Source organism: Anguilla rostrata, chromosome 6, assembly GCF_018555375.3.
Source record: "Anguilla rostrata isolate EN2019 chromosome 6, ASM1855537v3, whole genome shotgun sequence".
Lineage (NCBI taxonomy): Eukaryota > Metazoa > Chordata > Actinopteri > Anguilliformes > Anguillidae > Anguilla > Anguilla rostrata.
This window is the reverse complement of record NC_057938.1, coordinates 28380823-28399178: the sequence shown is the minus strand read 5'-3', so window position 1 is coordinate 28399178 and position 18356 is coordinate 28380823. Positions and strand designations below refer to the sequence as shown.

Here is an 18356-nt window from a genome sequence, read left to right as displayed (position 1 = left end):
TAAACGTGGAATTATAATGTCACTTACGAGTCAGTGTGGAGAGGAAAAGAGGAAAGAGGGATGAGAAAGGGATCTCCGAGAACCAGCTGAGGCAGAATGCGCTAAATTCCAAAGTGGTGCGAACAATCAGAAGTCCAACGGCACAGCAGTCCAGGCTTATTCGGTGGAGACGAAAAAAAAATAGAACAAAGCAAAAGAAGAGGCCAGGCCTCTTTTGTCATTAACCTAAAATACCTGGCTGATTGAATGAGGTTTGAGTTGTTATTGTGAAGGATACACCCTTCAAACCTATCATGACCGCCTTTCCCATTGGGGGGCAGGTTTCAATAACTTTGGTAAAATATTTAAGCAAATTTGATATAGTTGGATAATTATTTAGCAGAACAAGATAATTGTACATACGTTGTCTCCCGACCTTCGTGAATTTTAAAAGATAACCGTTCTAGAACTTGATTACTTTCACTTTAGATATCAGGAGATTAAGAATTATTTATTAGTAGCGCTGACTAGAAAACGTGGTACTGTAAGATTCTAGTAGCTTGGACTCTGTGTGTTTCACACCTTTTGGCTATCGGAACAGTATTTATTAACCACTTTGCGCAATCCCCCTCGTGGTCGGCACACCGACATGCCTAGATTGCTCAACTCAGACATTTATTGCTCCTGCAGCCAAACTATGAGTTGACAACGGAAACTCTTTGTTCTAGTTTCATTAGTAGACGATAACACGACAACTATGCTGAAGACTGAGTTTCTAAGAGCCACCATTGTCGCGCTGGTTATTCATTTAACAAGCACACCCTCCCTGCAGTCTCATCTGCAACTGCACCTCCCACCCATGATATAATGGACAATAGTGTCTATCTGGGCATTCATAAAAATATTCTTTCACCGCTCAAAATTTGTATTCCGTCATAGCAACAAGATAAACCTGACAATAGCCCTAAGATATGCCAATACAGCTGCTCACTGAATAACGAAATAAACATTTTTTTCAAAAATTGTAATTCTACAGTCAATATCTGGGACTAAATATTGAATAAATATACAACCTTACTGTTGGTTTTACGTGTAGAGATATCCCTTTTTGAGACTGAGTGGTAATATATTATCTTGGATAATCCGTTTGTGAAATATACACTCATTTGTGACACCTGGGTTCCTTCCAAAATAGCTGTGTGTAATACCACACATGCTGTATACGCTGTTGTTGCCCTTTGTAGTACAATCTGGCTTGAATTCATTTATTCAGTAGGTGAGAGTATGAGCTTTCTAATGATGTATAACATGTCTTATTTTGCTTTTGGAATAGCGTTTTATCGGTCAGCGTAATCAAAAATTTTCTTATCATCGCATTCACTCTGGGGTAGCAGTAAAAGACGCTGCACCTAACGAAACGTCAACGATTTTTCATAATTTCTTGGAAAATACTATTATTATTGAGGACTTCTGGGCATAGCTAAGCCAAATGTTTGCTGATAGACCTATCTGACATCGTTTTCTGGAGCAAAACAGTAGTGGATAGGACTGTATCATTGTATTACTGTATCTGTCTCTATCTACTGAACACATAAAATTTAATTATTGCTATGTAAGTATTACTGCTGAAAATATTCCATTGCTACCATAATATAACAAACTTTCTTGTGTCTACAGCTGCAGTTTCTCACTGCAATTGCTAATATCACATATAAATAAAAGACACAATTCATACTGTAGTCTGCCAATTTCAAAATAAATAATACGGTACTCTGTGGGCAGCACGCAGGTAGCAGGGATGGCGAGTTGATATTTGGTTTTTTTCAATGTTGTATTATTTGAAATATGTATTATTATTCTATCTGTCTCCGAGGCGCTCTGAAATATGCATTCTGTGCTAAGCTGAGCAATGGATTGGAATATGTGTCTGACGTAGTGTTGCACGGTATACTGAAACTTCAGAACCTTTTTCAGTACTTAAAAAATAAAAATAAAAAAGAAACGGTTCGCTATTAGAATTTTCCGACGTTCGGTAGTTTTGTGTTAAATGTAAAAGCCAGGGAAATGTTTCCCGCATTACTGATTGAGAGGATGAAAAGTGTAATTTGTCAGAATCTTTGCTAGATGGCAGTAGCAACTAAGGTAGCCAAGTTAGGTGATGTGCGCTTGTGCATTCCGCCTCGTTGATACAGCGCAAGCTTTGACTCAGTACACTTCAGTAGCAATAGGTGTTCTAATTTGGAAATATTTTATTATAGTGAAGATGCTGTATTGTTCTTAAAATATGCTGTTTTTAGATCAAATTTAAAAGTGAAAGACCTGTTTAAAGATTATTTAGTTTACAATTGTTTAATTTTTAAAATATATTTAATATATTTTTCTATTGTTTAGTGTTGTAACACTATAGGCCTATGCTTATTAATATGTTGAACAGGCTTCAACTTAAAGGTTGTTAATAAACCGTGAATTAGAAAATGAGGTCAACCCTTGTGGACATTACATTTCTGATCTATTTAGGTCATTTCAGTATCGTTAGGTACCAAGTATCGAATCAGTATCGTTTAAGTTTCAAGTATCATTTCAGTATCGAGTATCGTGATACTAAACCTGGTATTGGTATCAAAGTCAAAATTTTGGTATCGTGACAACACTAGTCTGACGCCTTTTTTAGTTGCGGCGCGGAATCGCTGCAGCTGTAAATACACGCCGGGCCATCTAAGTGTTACGACATGCCATCTAAGTGTTACGACATCGTAAAGGCCTTTACAGCAAGCCGCTAGGACACATCCATGGTGACGCAACTAAGTAATCCGACAGCGTCTCTTAGCATAAAATTGCCCGTAAGTCATAAATATTTTATACAATCATCATGATATTCAGTAGATATGTTGGGTGAAGGTATATGATCATGACCATCGTCAAACCATTGAAAACCATTTTAAAATCGCTCCATAGGGGGCGCAATAGTGCCAATGCTTGGACCCCTCCCAACTCCGCTTGCGGCTTTAATTATGAGGATTTCTTTTTGGTGGATTTTATTTAAAAGAGTAATTAGGGTGTGAATAATTTTGATCCAGGTGTTTTCTGGAATAAATTTTTTATTAATAAAACAAAGTGTGTTTTTCTGAACAAAGTATTGTAGGTTTTTTTTTTTTGCATTATTTGAGTATAAAATGTAGCTTATTACTTATATAATGTATTTTATATGATCTGTTTTGTTAATCTTTATCAAGGGTGTGAAGAAAAAAGGAGTCTACTGTACAGCACTTCTGGGGTCATTTTCACACCTACCCGGGCTTTTGTGTGCACCCCAGACAGTTTTTAGGTTGCTTGCTTCAATATTTTGATATTTGTTGATTTTTGATTCCCGTGTAAACAGCCCCCCCCCATCCAATAGAAGCCCATTCAACATCAAACTCCATGTTAGACTCATTGTAAACACATGTCCCTGCTTCTCATGACTGAAATTGTCCTTCTATGAATGTGTCACCCTTCATTTTTCAATTAGTTATTTCATTTTAAATGTCTAAAGTTAGAAACAAAAGAACAAACGTTCACATAGTAGTACGGTTTCCGGTTTTTTCTTCTTCTTTGATTTTGTTGCGCGGCAAAATCGAGAAGAAGTGAAGCAAAACATCTGTTAAGGCCCATGCAGATATTGGCAGACTATGTCATAAGAGTTCTAGGCATAATTTCGATTGTCACTCTTGCTTCATTCATGTGTCAGAGATGTAACGTTACCGTCTTTTAGTTTAGCTGATGCGTCAAGCCCTATACCTCTGTTTTTACAACAGGATTTCATGGTAACGTTACTCTCAGCGAGACGCATGCATAGACTACCACACATGAAAACCAGTCATCAAAACTTGGATTTCCATTAGCTAACGATAATGTTATGCTATCCATTAACATTACTACGGTATATAGCCAACACACTTACATTTCCAAGAGAGTCCCGTTTGGACCATGCCGTGTGGAATGTCGTTTCCTATTGATCCTTGGCATTCGGAACAAAGTCTCCAAGACTCCGGTGTTGGTCACAGCCAAGAAATCGGAGTGCCCTGTCGCACATGCCGGTGCGGTATTTCTTCGTCCATCAGGGGCTGTGCTCGCTCAGCTTCGTCCAAAATTATTAAGACTTGCAATGTAATAACATTGGAAGAGTTTTGGGATTATTTGGAAAAAAATGGCTAAATCCAAGGACGTGTGTGTCATGGCTTCAGAATAAGAAAAGTAGTTCAATTAGAATGAACATTTTCCCTGTTTATTGTATTTCAGTATTAAGCGCCATTATAAGCGTTATAATCAAAATATATTTCTTACATTTTAGTAAATGCAGAAGGAAGCAAGTTGGCTAGACTGATATCCCTCCTGTATTTACTCAATCCTCTTATGTAACTGGAAGGGGAGAAATGGTGTTTAATGTTTATCTGGGACTGTTCCTAGGTTTTTATGTGCTTGCATCTTGATGTGATTCAATTTGGATAATACTACGTCAGAATTAATTATTTACAAACAAGTCTGAATGTCATTCAGAGGAACAAAATCATGTCATTCAGTAAAACAATGAAATTATACAAGATGTATTAACCATTTATTAAATAAAATCACAAAATTACAAGTGATTGAAGAATATAAATTTTAAATAGGTTATTTTTTCACTTTTTTTTACTATAAAGAGGGGGAACTGACCCCTTTTTAAACAACTTATAAAACTGTTAAAAATAGCAACTACCACATTTAAAGGGAACCCCGCCTGTTAAGACACATAGGCCTTAAAATGGTCTAAATGCCTTCAATTATATAAACATGTCATAAAAACTGTATAAAAGATTTTAGTTATTTAAAATAAAATAAAATAAAATAAAAATCGACTTGTAAGTCGCTATTGTTATTACTGTCACAATGCACTCTGGGTAGTGAAGTCAAATGGTTGCACGGGTCTCCTGTTCATGGCTCTTGTCCATTGAGCAGCACTGAAAATGCCTTCTGTTCAGCCTTTTCGATTTGAGCCAGAGCGGGACACTACTCAGCAGGAAAGCACCAAGGACAGCCCCATCAAATAAATAAAAACGATGAAGATCGGGGGCCAGAGGAGACGAGAGTAGTGTATAAGAGATGGTGTCTGTGGAGCAACTGCTCGCCTACGCTAACTAAGACGGAAAAGTTTCAGAGCTAGAGCTCTAGAGCTCTAGCAGCAGGTGTTTGAAGTCACTTGACCATACGGATCAAACAATCTCTTTTGGTGAACCTGAAACGTATACATGACCGCCATTAATTTAAAAAGTGTAACGTAATTATTGATCCGCATCCTTAAATCTTAAATCGGTGATAACACCTTCTTTAAATGCATATTCCCGAATGATAATACATGCAGATACGATACATTTACATAGTCTTCATCAGTGTACTTAGTCTTCATCAGTGGCGGTGCTGTCCTGCCTTAGGTTGCTCTCCTATCACGCAGAGAATCTTACCCGTCATTGGAGAAACACCTCATTCCACTGGTCTTTCTCTGAGCCCTGCCTGGTATTGCCTCTGCTTTCCCTGTGGATGTTATCACTACTACAACCTGGGTCCCATGCTGATAAATAATAAACTATAGCAATAGTCAGTGGGCGAGAGATTTGAGACTGGGTACTACCCGAGCCAAGGGGACTGCCTTACAATGTCATTTAAAACTATAAGTCTTTGTCGTTTTAGGACAGAACACATACAACAAATCATAACACCTTGAATCAAAATCAGTATTAAAAAGATGCATACAGCAGCTTTAAATGTCAATTCCCTCAATGTACTTGAGTAGGCTAGGTCTACATCTCCTATCGTGCATTCGATTGATGAGAGTACCATCCTTACCCTGGAGCCCCTGTTGTACTTTGATGATATGATTGTCTTTTCTTTGCTTTAGAGCCATTAACATGTAGTCCAACTTGGGTAGTTCACAATCAAATTCTGGGATTTCTTCTACAAATCCTAACTCATCCTCAGGTCTAATAGACAAAATGTGATGTGTGGTATTTACATATGAAAAGTGGTAGGGCCCAATGAACCAGGCTGTACGGGGAGTCATGCAAAATGAAGTATTGTTTATCTGGCATTGTGTAAGACTACCATTGATGGAAAGGTAAAAATGTGTATGTGTTGTAGTTATGCAAACATCTTTATCCTTGATGATTACTCTGGTGAAGTTATTATGTATATGTGACAGACATACATCGCACACTTTACTGTTGGTTTCTGACATTTCAAGGCTCCAGAGTGCGACCATTTTGGTCGCACATACGACCAAAAATCTGTCAAGTGCGACTAAACATTTTCATTGGTCGCACCAGTGCGCCTGACATTTAGCAGGTCTGTCTCTGTGTTACGACGGAGTATTAGGGCCACATTGAGGGAAAAACAATTCGGAGATTTCGAGAATAGAGTCGTAATATTACGAGAATAAAGTCGTAATTTTACGAGAAAAAAGTCATAATATTACGAGAATAAAGTCGTAATTTTAGGCTATGTGTTATTTTAGACGGGAAATATCAGAAGAGCAGTCTGCCGCCTGCGTTAAAATGAGGAAGTTGGGAGCATCTTGTGAAGTTATACTTCAGTATAGGTTTCACAAATAAAATACTTAATCTTTCGACACTATCATTATCATAAGTATCAGGACATTGAAAAGATTGTGCAAGAAACTATTGTGTCTATTCCGAAGAAGAACCACACGGACTTGGAGGAAATTGCAGGCTCGGGCTGCCATTAGACTGTCCTCTTTGTTGGTTGCTGGTAATATATTTTCCTAAAATTGTTTTTTTTTTCTTGAGATTTTACAATTTTATTCTCGTAATATGCTTTTTTTTCTCGTAAAATTACGACTTTTTTCTTGAAATATTATGACTTTATTCTCATTAAATTGCGACTTTATTCTCGTAATATTATTACTTTTTTCTCAATTACGACTTTATTCTCGTAATATTATGATTTTATTCTCGTAATATTACGACCTTATTCTCGAAATCTCAGAATTTTTTCCCCCCTCAATGTGGCCCTAATACTCCGTCGTAGTAGTGTGTGTATATGTGTAGGGTTATTTATTTTTCCCACCCGCATTCTGCTTGGCTCTGATTGGCTCTGACCCTGAAATTCTTCTTCGCTGAATGTGGGTGGGGGAAAAAAAATAAGGCATGTATGTGTGAAACCACGCCCTGTACTCCTCTGGGAGCAGCTCACACTTTTGTTTGAGTTATTTGAGTTTGATTTATTTATTTGAGTTTGTCAAGCACTTTAAACATCAGCACTTTTTAAGTTTATTTTTTAAACAATTGAGGTTATTGCGATTTCTTGTTTGTGCTGTGATTTAAATAAAGAAAAAACATTTATCTGCACCTTTATTCCTGATTACAATCATTTACATAATGTGTTAAGAAATTACCAACGTGTATGGGAACTGACAAAAAAGGTAACGCTTAAAATGTATTATTGTGGCGCCAAAAGGCGCAGTGAAAAATTTTGGGTGCACCTAAATTATATGCTGGTGCACCTAAATGAAAAAGTTAGTCTGGAGCCATGCATTCTGCACAAGGGTTGTTTATCTATAGCAGGGGTGGCCTGGGGAGCCGCAGGGTCTGCGGGTTTTTGTTTTGACTTTAAATACAACAACCACCACAACAACCGTGAGGTGAGTTAACTATGTAATCAACTGCTTTAATTGATCAATTAAGTGCAGAGTAAAAACAAAAGCCAGCAGACCCTGCAGCTCTCCAGGACCTGGGTTGGCCACCCCTGATCACAATCACAAAAATATCCATGAGGGGTTTTCTCACAGCACTGTGTGTCTACAGCCCTCCATTCACCTGTTTTTAGTTGGGTTATGAAGTTTGGAATGTCTTTTCTCTCCTTTAGCACATTTCCTTGTAAACTCTCAAGGTTTACAATTATTTCCATTACCTGCTCAGGTTGGAAGACAGGGATAGAAACAGTTACTAGCATGGCATACATTTGTCTCATGAAACATCCAAACTGTGGGAGAGAGTTTCCAGCAGAACATGCGTATGTTTTGTCCTGTAAATTGTCTCATTCCACCATTTTATGATTTCTATGGGAGGAATCTTATTGCTTGGTTTTGGTGGTTTTCCTCCCTTTCGAGAGAAGGGCAAATTGATACCCTCCATGAGAGGACCATAATCGAATGGGCTGTAAAATCTAGCCGTGATAGGATGGGAGGTGATCCTCACTAGAGCTCGACCGATATATCAGACGGTCGATATATCGGGCCGATATTTGCATTTTTGGACCATATCTGTATCTGTATTGGTAGTCAAGGACGACATGTGGCCGATATGTAGGACCGATATATATATATATTTTTAAACACTGACACATGGGCGCTCCTAGCACTCCATCTAATGTTTCTTGCTGAAATAGCGCAAAGCCCCTAGTGGAATGATCAACGCAACAGTGGTGGCACTGCAAAGCTCCATATTCGGCATAGTTGTCGTGTATTGTCTACTAATGAAACTGGAATACACAGTTTCTGTTTTCAAGTCATCGTTTGTTTGCATGCGTGATGAATGTCTGAGTTGAGAAATCTAGGCACGCCAGCATGCCGACCACTAGGGAGATTTCGCAAAGGGGTAAAAGAAAGCAAATAGATTATAGCCACGTTTCCACCGCAGGAACTTTACCCCGGAACTAGGAACCTTTTGAGGAACTCAGTGCGTTTCGACCGCAGGAACTAGGGTCTAAATTAAGTTCCGGGGACTTTATTTTACCCCCAAAAAAGGGGGGTAGTACTTTCCAAAAGTACCGGAACCTTTGGGGTGGGGCGCAAGCGCTGAAAATGTCTGATTGGTCGACTACTTGCAGTGTTTTATTTCAATTGCCATTTTTAAAAATCTGCAGCCGCAAACCAATTTATTTTCATAATAATAACTTGAAATCAAACTTGTATGTTATGCGGCGCAGTAGCCTACTTTTGGTTATAGCCTGCCAACATCTTGGAATTATAACGTTTGCTCTTCTGTCCTTTTCTTGCTTTAGTATTCGTTTTATAAAATGTTAAGCATTCGTGCTGGGACAGCATATTACGTACCAAAACATTCAAACGGTTTAATTCGGTTGCTGAATATTTTCTTCCGGATTTTCTTTGTTAGCCTGTTTTAATTGAGTCAGAACGTTTGATACAGTTATGTTAGGTATGCGGTAGTTCTGCGTAATTTACATTGGTGATACAGTAAAAGCAAACTGGAAATCACCTTCCACACTTTTTGTCAGGGTAAAATAACAGGTTAATTCTAGTAATAGTCCCTTTTGCTTTTTCAGACTGCCGTAATTTTACTCTGCCATTCTTCAATTCCACAAAAAGACCAGGAAGACTATGGACTAATTTATGGTGCATGGTTCTGGAGGGCACACTTCGCTGCTCGGCTAGCAGTAACGAAAGCAAACGGTGGCTGTACCACTGCTAATTTAAATTTTCACGCAAGTCCGAGTTTTCGTTCTATTCTTGTCATTTTGCGATTAGCCTATATGGAATTGACGATGAGAAAGTAATCAATTCAACAGCAAATTGTTTACAACGTGTGCATGTTTTCTGCTGTTGTTGCCAGTTATTTGTGGAATGTGAATGCATTCTGTCGCCTCGGATGTCAAGACATGAAAGTGAATGTTCGCATAAAAACATAATGAATGTGTTTGAGAGGATATACAAAACAGTTACAATCTGACTATTGGCCTGTTATATCCTATTTGTTGCATAACAACGGTCCAAGTTGAACTACCAATGACAGTTTTGATTGACAATGGTAAAATATGCCCAAACGGCTGCAGAAGAATATTTCAATTTCAGGTGATTAAATCGATAAAAATCAATAAATACAAAAGTAACCATATATAGTCATTGTTGGTAATCCGTTGTATATAAGTGGAATAAACCCCTCCGGGCTGTCCCGGTTATTAGAAAATAATGTAGGCTACTTCGGTGGTAGTATGGGGTTACAGAAGAAATCATAGGACAGATGGACCGATGACAACGTCGCTTTTTCATACGTCAGTGGGCTAATTTGCCTAATCTTCGCGGGACTTTAGACCGCGGTGGAAACGCAGACAACAATGGGCTGAAGGAACCTTTTAGTTCCTTGAAAAGTAGTTCCTGGGACTAAAAGTTCCGGGTACTTTTGGTGGAAACGCGGCTTAAATGTGTAAGGATTGGCCCGATTTGGCATCTGTGTGAAGGAGTTAATTGTTTTTCCTGGGAACTGTGAGGGGGAAGGGGGAAGGTGTTTGATTTATTTTATTTTGTGTTGGTGTGGGTACACACTCTCTCTCTCTACGTGGCAAACAATGGTGCATCTCCTTCCTGGCGGTGTCACACCAGCGTGTGACACCTTTGTTTGCACTCGCTTGCTGTCGGCTACTTATTGTTTTTGATATTTAAAAATGGCACTTGCTTTGCTTGGCAATTCTTGCAAATATTGTGTTTCACCGGTCAGCGATGTTCAGTACTGCAAGCTTGACCCCGATAGTCACGGGCCATAAAAAAAGTACAACCTCTCCAGCACGGGCTAAACAGTGGAATAGGAACCATGCCCTACGCACCAAAATTGGCCCATGTTCCTGGAGGTGAACAACAAAATCGTTCCTGAGTTCTGGAAAAAGTTCCTTTGTGGAAAAGGGTCATATTATGGGTGTTACCTGCAAAAGATTACGGACTCCCCCTTGCATCTGAAATGTTTTGTACAGTGAAAACTGTTCTAACGGGATACATTAATAACAACCATGTCAGTTCACTTGTTTCCCAGCTGTACATTTAGATTACATTACAATCTGCACAGGTCTCACAAATCAGTAGACATTTCTCAACTCAAAACAGAATTGAATATCATGATGAATACAGCCTACTTGCATTTTCACAATGCAGTCCACATTTTGTTCTGCATGAAAAACACAGAATCCTACACTATTGTGACCTGTGCTTAATGATTTTACAATTTTGAGATGAACTGTCTTTTTGATCCTTTACGTCTTTCACTATTTGTGTACTATTCCAGTGAAACTAGCAGTGTGAGTAACAGCAGTGACGGAGGCTTGTACACCAATGATGAGGGGAGACAAGGTAAAACGTATTTTTTTCCCTCACTTAATGAAAAATAAGTATTGATGCAATGTCAGAATTAAACATTTAGCCTATTTAAATAAATTGTTTCTTATTTTTGATCCAGGTTGGGAAAGGTACCTTGAATAAATAATTGGGGTATATGATGTAAAATAATTCAAAATTTATCTGTCAATATCTGTAGTGTACATCTTTCATGTATTTTAAACATAAATGTGTTTGCTTTAGTTTATTTCACTTTATTTAGCTTCTTCCAACACCTCTTGAGTCAGCTGCTTATTCTGTTATATATTCAAAAAAAATGTTAGGCAGCAACAGCATTGGCTTTAATTTGACTGGTGCTGTTAGAAAATCTGTACACAACAAAGTTTAGCTGCCAACATGTACATTTATTAAACAAAATACCAACGATCATCATAAAAAAGCATACAAATGGCCAAAACCAAACAAGAGACAGGGGTGACCAGTCAGTTCAGCGTCAGCAAGGCCCTACGGAAACACATCTACCCAAATAAAAGATCTTCTGTAACCCCACAAGTGAAGCAAAAGGGGGTGAGTTTTCCATGGCATTCCTACTCCGGTCAAGGCTAGTTTAAAAAGTTGCACAAAAAAAATAAACGCCTCCTCACCGAAGACTATACATGTTAAAATACAAAAACATAATTGGCAAATACAAAAAAATTCATAAATACAAAGGGAGGTAGGTAGTGCGGCTTGTGGTGTGCAGCAGATGGAAAATAGAAAGGAAAATCAGCAGTATGTTGAACTCAGTATTTTTAAGGGCGGAGTAATCTTAATTACTCTTCTCTCCTCTGCAATAGAAAGAGAACACGCAGGTACAAAAAGACACAACCATACATACCGTACGTAACCATATCATAGCCCCCTATTTCGAATCTTGTATCAAAGCCGATAGTGTCTACATTTTATGAGACGAGGATAAAAGGTTCCACATTTTTCCAGTCTTAAATTAGTTGCAGGAACAGTTAATTTCATATTTCAACTTGAGATATATTTTTTATTGCATTCAATGTTTTTTGATAAAAAGCAGCACAAAAGAGTGAGTGTGCTCCTTTTTCCCCTGTGCTTTAATATAGGCTATTCTTTTGTACTGCGGCTGTTAATGTTAATTTAATACTAGAAACGATCATATTCCATGAAAGACCAAAGATTTTTCCCTTGATCTCAGGTGATGATGAACAAAGTGACTGGTTCTATGATGGTGAGCCGGGTGGAGCCTGCGGCATTGCGGGGGTGATACCCTGGTGGGAGAAAGAGGACTCTTCTGACCTAGAGAGGGAGCTGTCTGACCCTGTTTTCAACAGAATTCTCACTGGATCCTTCCCCATCATGTCCCAGAAAGCACAGGGAGGTCAGTATTCTCACCCCACCTCCCATCAGTAAGGTTGTGTGTGTGTGTGTGTTGGGGAGGAGGGGTAGGGGGGGTATGTGAGTTTTAATGAAACAAATGGTACTAGCAAAGTATTACTGTCTTATTTGCAACAGTCCTTGTGTTTTTTTGTGGAGATAATGGGTTCAGGTGAGCGAGTGACTAACATGTGCATTTGAACCTGTTGCATTTTTAAAATGTATGAAATGTTTCATTTGTATGAAGGCCAATAAATGTCATGGCTTTAATTTTTTGTAATAAAAATCATGGGTGGCTAATTAAATATTCTGGTGAAATACACAGTCTATACCTATTATTTATTCTATTACCCATTACTTCATTACAATTTGTATTTACTGGCAAATATATTGCATGACAATTAAAATTTTTAATTGTGATAATTCCATAGCTGTATGTCTGCAAAAAATTTATATTGTGAATTATGTACCAATGTGCAGTTTTAATCAAACTCACAATGTCTTTGCAATTCACATTGACAGTGCTTGTTTGTCCTCAGTTTTTCAGGCCAGGCTGAATTGTCTGCATGGTGTTCCTTCCTCCACAGCAGTTCTTCAGCAAACCCAGGCAAAGGTATGTGTGCTTTGGGTTTGGAACTTAGTGCATTCATCCAACATGTTTTTATAAAATTAACTTTGACAACACACAGTTCCTGAATTGGAAAACACCTTTGTTTTAAAAAGGGTGCTAGTGTGTGTCTACAAATTTGGTGGTCTGAGTGTGGTCTAAAGTCTAAAGTGGTTTGTCATTTAATTTGGTGAATCCAGTTTGACTTTAGCTGACTTTATTATACTTTACCAGATGCTCTGAACGTGGAAAAGAACATTTAGAAAGGACAAAAACCACCCCCTAGTGACCGCAAACAAGTACTGTGGAAAAAAAGAATATTATTTCAAGCTCCATATTTACAGTTGAATTACTGAATACTAACATCAAAGCATTTGTTTTTGTTTTTGTGTGTACATTTTTTAGAAGATAGATGCCTTGTACATCATCCGTAGTCAAAGATGAATGCCATGCTAATTCACAAATTAATTGTGTGAATATATTTTACTGATTACTCACATTAACTTCCTACTACCTGGCAATTCATTTTTGACCCCTGTAGGGGACATGAATCATTTGTCTTAATCTCAAGAGCCATATATTGTACTATGCTGAAACCTACATGTGGCAAAAGAGTGCCACCCCTCCTAACCCAAACACACTCACGGGAGACACTGTTTTCGGTTCGTAGCACTTCCATGCTATTTTATTTAAGCCCGTGGCTTTTTTTTTTTTTTGCTTTTTTTTCCAAACAGTCCAGATTTATTTGCAAGGGTCGGCAAGATGTTATAGCCGAGGAGCAGATGTAAAAACACTGTCATGACAGAGAGGCTCCCTGGTGTGGGTGGGGATGGCAGATTTAACCTGTGCGCAGTGATTACCTCACTACGCACAGGTGCAGCCACTCCTGTTCCTGGGTCCAATTAGCCTGGCCAATTATCTAATTCTTAACCAATTATCCAATTGGCCAGGTCTAATTAGTTTGACCCAGGGCAGGTGTGGCTGCTTACACCAGCCATCCCCACACCACACTACACTACAAGGGACATTTATTAAAAATAAAATAAATAATATTTTTGAAAATATTTTCACTGTAACAGTTTTTTGTCATCAAAGAATTTAGAAATACTTTTAAAAATTCAACCTTTATTTATACAGGGAAATCACATTGAGACACTGGGTCTCTTTTTCAATGGAGCCCTGATGACAAAAGGCTTAGCATCTAATGGATGTTATTCAAGAAAAAAAAGCGCTCACTCACATCCTTGTAGGATGCGTATCTTCGTTCGAGTTCTGCTAATAGCCTGTCATTAATGACATTAAATACGTCCACGCTTTGGCACTTTTGATAACTCGGACTCAGCCGCTTCATCTGCAGGTATTTTATGCATGTGCTTTCTCTGAATCTCGTTTTTATATGTTTTGGACACAGCAGGAGACATAGTAAGTGCTGTGCAGTTTCAAACCTATCAAACTGGTCTCTGCGTTGCAACGTAGTCTCTTAATGAGGAAATCAACTTAACTGCATTCACGAGATCTAGATCTACCTTGCAACATAACACTTGTCTCAAACCTCTGCAGCACATAATTCCAGAATTGGCAAAGGAGAGCTATCTCCAATTCGGTCATTTTCTTTGCAAGGGCTCGCTTGCTCATCAGCTAAACAAAGTAGCCTAATGTTTCAGTTACGTAAGGGTAGCTACACAGTGATGTATTAGGCTGAACAAGCCAGGAGCAAGCTAGCAAAGCTGATAATGATACCCCAGTGCATTATCCATTTAGCTAACCTAGCTACTAACGTTAGCGTGCAGACTGGGTGGGCTAATCGTTACCCGTGTGAACACTCCGATTTAAAACGGTTATCTACCTACTATATTTAATTTAAGGCCTCTAAAAATGACAACTACCTCTACATTAAACAGACTGAACCTGTACAAAGGGTACATAATACACTTTAAATAATTAACCAAACACAGGCATACATTTTCTGAACCTCGGTGATATAGTGGTGTAGCTAAAGCCGTGTTTCCACCCAAAGTACCCGGAACTTTTAGTCCCAGGAACTACTTTTCAAGGAACTAAAAGGTTCCTTCAGCCCATGTTGTCTGCGTTTCCACCGCGGTCTAAAGATCCGCGAAGATTAGGCAAATTAGCCCACTGACGTATGAAAAAGTGACGTCGTCATCGGTCCATCTGTCCTATGATTTCTTCTGTAACCCCATACTACCACCGAAGTACATTATTTTCCGATAACTGGGACAGCCGGAGGGGGTTATTCCACTTATACAACGGCTATATATGGTTACTTTAGTATTTTTTGATTTTTATCGACTTAATCATCTGAAATTTAAATATTCTTCCGCGGCCGTTTGGGCATATTATTTACCGTTGTCAAGCAAAACTCTCGTTGGTAGTTCGACTTGGACTGTTGTTATGCAACAAACAGGATATAACAGGCCAATATACAGATTGTAACTGTTTTATATATCCTCTCAAACACATTCATTATGTTTTTATGCGACCATTCACTTTCATGTCTTGACATCCGAGGCGACAGAATGCATTCACATTCTACAAATAACTGGTAACAACAGCAGAAAACATGCACACGTCGTAAACAATTTGCTGTTGAATTGATTAATTCGACCCTTACCGTCATTTCCAATATAGGCTAATCGCAAAATGACAAGAATAAATAGAATGAAAACTCGGACTTGCGTGAAAATGTAAATTAATATTGCAGTGGTATAGCCACCCTTTTATTTACTTGAAAGCCTACTGCTAGCGGAGCAGCGGAGTGTGCCCTCTAGATACGAACCATGCACCATAAATATGTCTAGTCTTCCTGGTCTTTTTGTGGAATTGAAGAATCGCAGAGTGAAATTATGGCAGTCTGAAAAAGCAAAAGGGAGGATTACTAGAATTAACCTGTTATTTTACCCTGACAAAAAGTGCGGAAGGTGATTTCCAGTTTCCAGACAGTTTGCTTTTGCTGTATCCCCAATGTAAATTACGCAGCACTACTGCATACCTCACATAACTATAAGCCAAACGTTTTGAGTCAATTATAACGGACTAACAAAGAAAATCCGGAAGAAAATATTCAGCAACCGAATTAAACCGTTAACATTTTATAAAACGAATACTAAAGCAAGAAAAGAACAGAAGAGCACACGTTATAATCCTCAATCTTAATTTCATTTTGTTCCAAATTGTTGGCAGGCTATAACCAAAAGTAGGTTACTGCACCGCATAACATATAAGTTTGAATTCAGGATATTATAATGAAAATAAATAGGTTTGCGGCCGCAGCTTTTTAAAAATGGCGGTTGAAATAAAATACTGCGAGTAGTCGACCAATCTGAAATATTCAGCGCTTACGCCCCACCCCAAAAGTTCCGGTACTTTTGGAAAGTACTACCCCCCGAGCAGAGACTTTTTTGGGGGTAAAATAATTCCCCAGAACTTAATTTAGACCCTGGTTCCTGCGGTGGAAACGCACTCAGTTCCTCAAAAGGTTCCTAGTTCCTGGGGAAAGTTCCTGCGGTGGAAACGCGGCTTAAGTAGACTATATGATTAGCTAGCTTCTAGTACTAGCCAGCGCTACGCTAACATCAACACAACGCACACAGCACTCACTCATACGCCGGTATGCACTTATAGCTAGCCACCGCTACAGCATTTTCAGTAATACGGGAGTAGCCTATGCAGCTGAAACCCTCTATGGAAAGCAACCTCACAGCGATCTTATCTACGATCAGTAGGTAATATTGTGCTTCACTTTGGGGTGTTTATTCCGCTGGAAAAGAGAGAGAGCCAACTTTTTAAAAATTTATTTTAGTCACTGACATTTCCTTCTGACGTCTACGATGGCGTCAGAAAAATGCCTTTTTACGTTAATTCGTCTTAAGGTGCTCCGCAAAAACACTTAGGCGCTGCACCTAAGCCTTTCTATGGTAGGGACAACCCTGTAAACTATGTAATTTTTTTTATTTTTACAATTTTCATTTCTTTTTTAATTTAATGTGAGAATAAAAGACAAAGTTTGTGATGTCATTTTCTTTACAAAGTGTTCATACAGGCAGGTGACAAATTAAAGGAAAAACCTAAATAAATGAGTGGAGAAATAACAAATGCAGATGTTATCATTCAGGTGTACTGCATGATATAATTAAGCAATTAACATCATATCATGCTCTCTGGGATGTATAATGTATCTCATAAAAAACACGTTTTCAACGTACAAAAATGCCACGTTACTCACACATACAAGACATACACCGTCTATAACTCATTCATTCAGACTGCCAAAATCCAGGCCTGCCATTAGAAGTATTGATATCAAAATGACGCCAAGTTACGGTACTACAAACAATATAGGCTATCTTGCCTCACCGAAATTAAAAATTAAGATGTATTCCAAAGCAATGCTACCCAATATTTCCTCAAGTCTTTCAAGTCACTTGGCCCTGTGTTTTGTAATCTTACCATTTTACAATGTCATGCAAACTGTGTCAGATGTGTATGTCTTGTATGTGTGAGAAAACGCAAAATCCCCTTAGTTTGAGGCTTTATTGTGTGGACATGTGAAGTTGTTTATGATTTCTGTCTGTTGAAATGGGGTGAGAATGTACAGAATTTAATGTTTTTAAGGGCTGAGTGTCTGTGGCTGTTGTGGTTATTTCTGTGGGGAACCCTGAAAAGTGCCAAACTCTCGGTGCTGTATAGGTATGGGGCATGCCCCCACATGCCCCATACTGCGTAACTTGGCGGTATGGGGCATGCGGGGGCATAACTTGGCGTAACTTGGCGGGGTGGCATACCTGCCATCCCAATAGAAATGCTGAGCAGGCCCAGTTGACTTTGATTTTGGATCAAGATGGCAAGAGGAAAAGATCCAAATGACTGAGGGTTAATTATTGCAGCATTTTGAAATTTGTTGGAAAAAGAGAGTTTAAATACTTCTCCTCCTACAACAATTATGATGGTTTAAGATGAAACATTGATATTAGATTGCAATGCAAAAATGTTGTGACACTTTGGGACTGATTTGCTATAAATTTGGTATTTTGGCTCAACTTTTGTACAGGTATTACTTCTCTAGCACTAAAATATGGCCAAATTATGAGCCAATAAAATTGCAAGCTTTTCACAAAAATGTGAATAATTCCAAAACCATTTGACAAAAAGTTATGATATTAGCAATTGTATCAGGACTCCAGGCCTTATGTTTTAGCCAAATTTAACCAGATGGTGGCGCTATACAGATAAAAATACTGTATATAACCATGTTAAAAAATTCATTAAAAATCACATTTC

General features: G+C 38.4%; 1 protein-coding gene across 9 annotated transcripts in view; it reads left to right on the top strand.

Annotated features, from left to right (window-relative positions):
• gpatch2 (G patch domain containing 2) overlaps window positions 1-18356 on the top strand; it is a 99185-nt gene that overhangs the window by 7872 nt on the left and 72957 nt on the right. For all 9 annotated transcript variants that reach the window (XM_064341072.1, XM_064341071.1, XM_064341075.1 and 6 more), the window contains exons 3-5: window positions 11019-11083; window positions 12273-12455; window positions 12991-13064. In XM_064341072.1, coding sequence (XP_064197142.1) covers window positions 11019-11083; window positions 12273-12455; window positions 12991-13064 — 322 coding nt within the window. The remainder of the gene's footprint in view (window positions 1-11018; window positions 11084-12272; window positions 12456-12990; window positions 13065-18356) is intronic.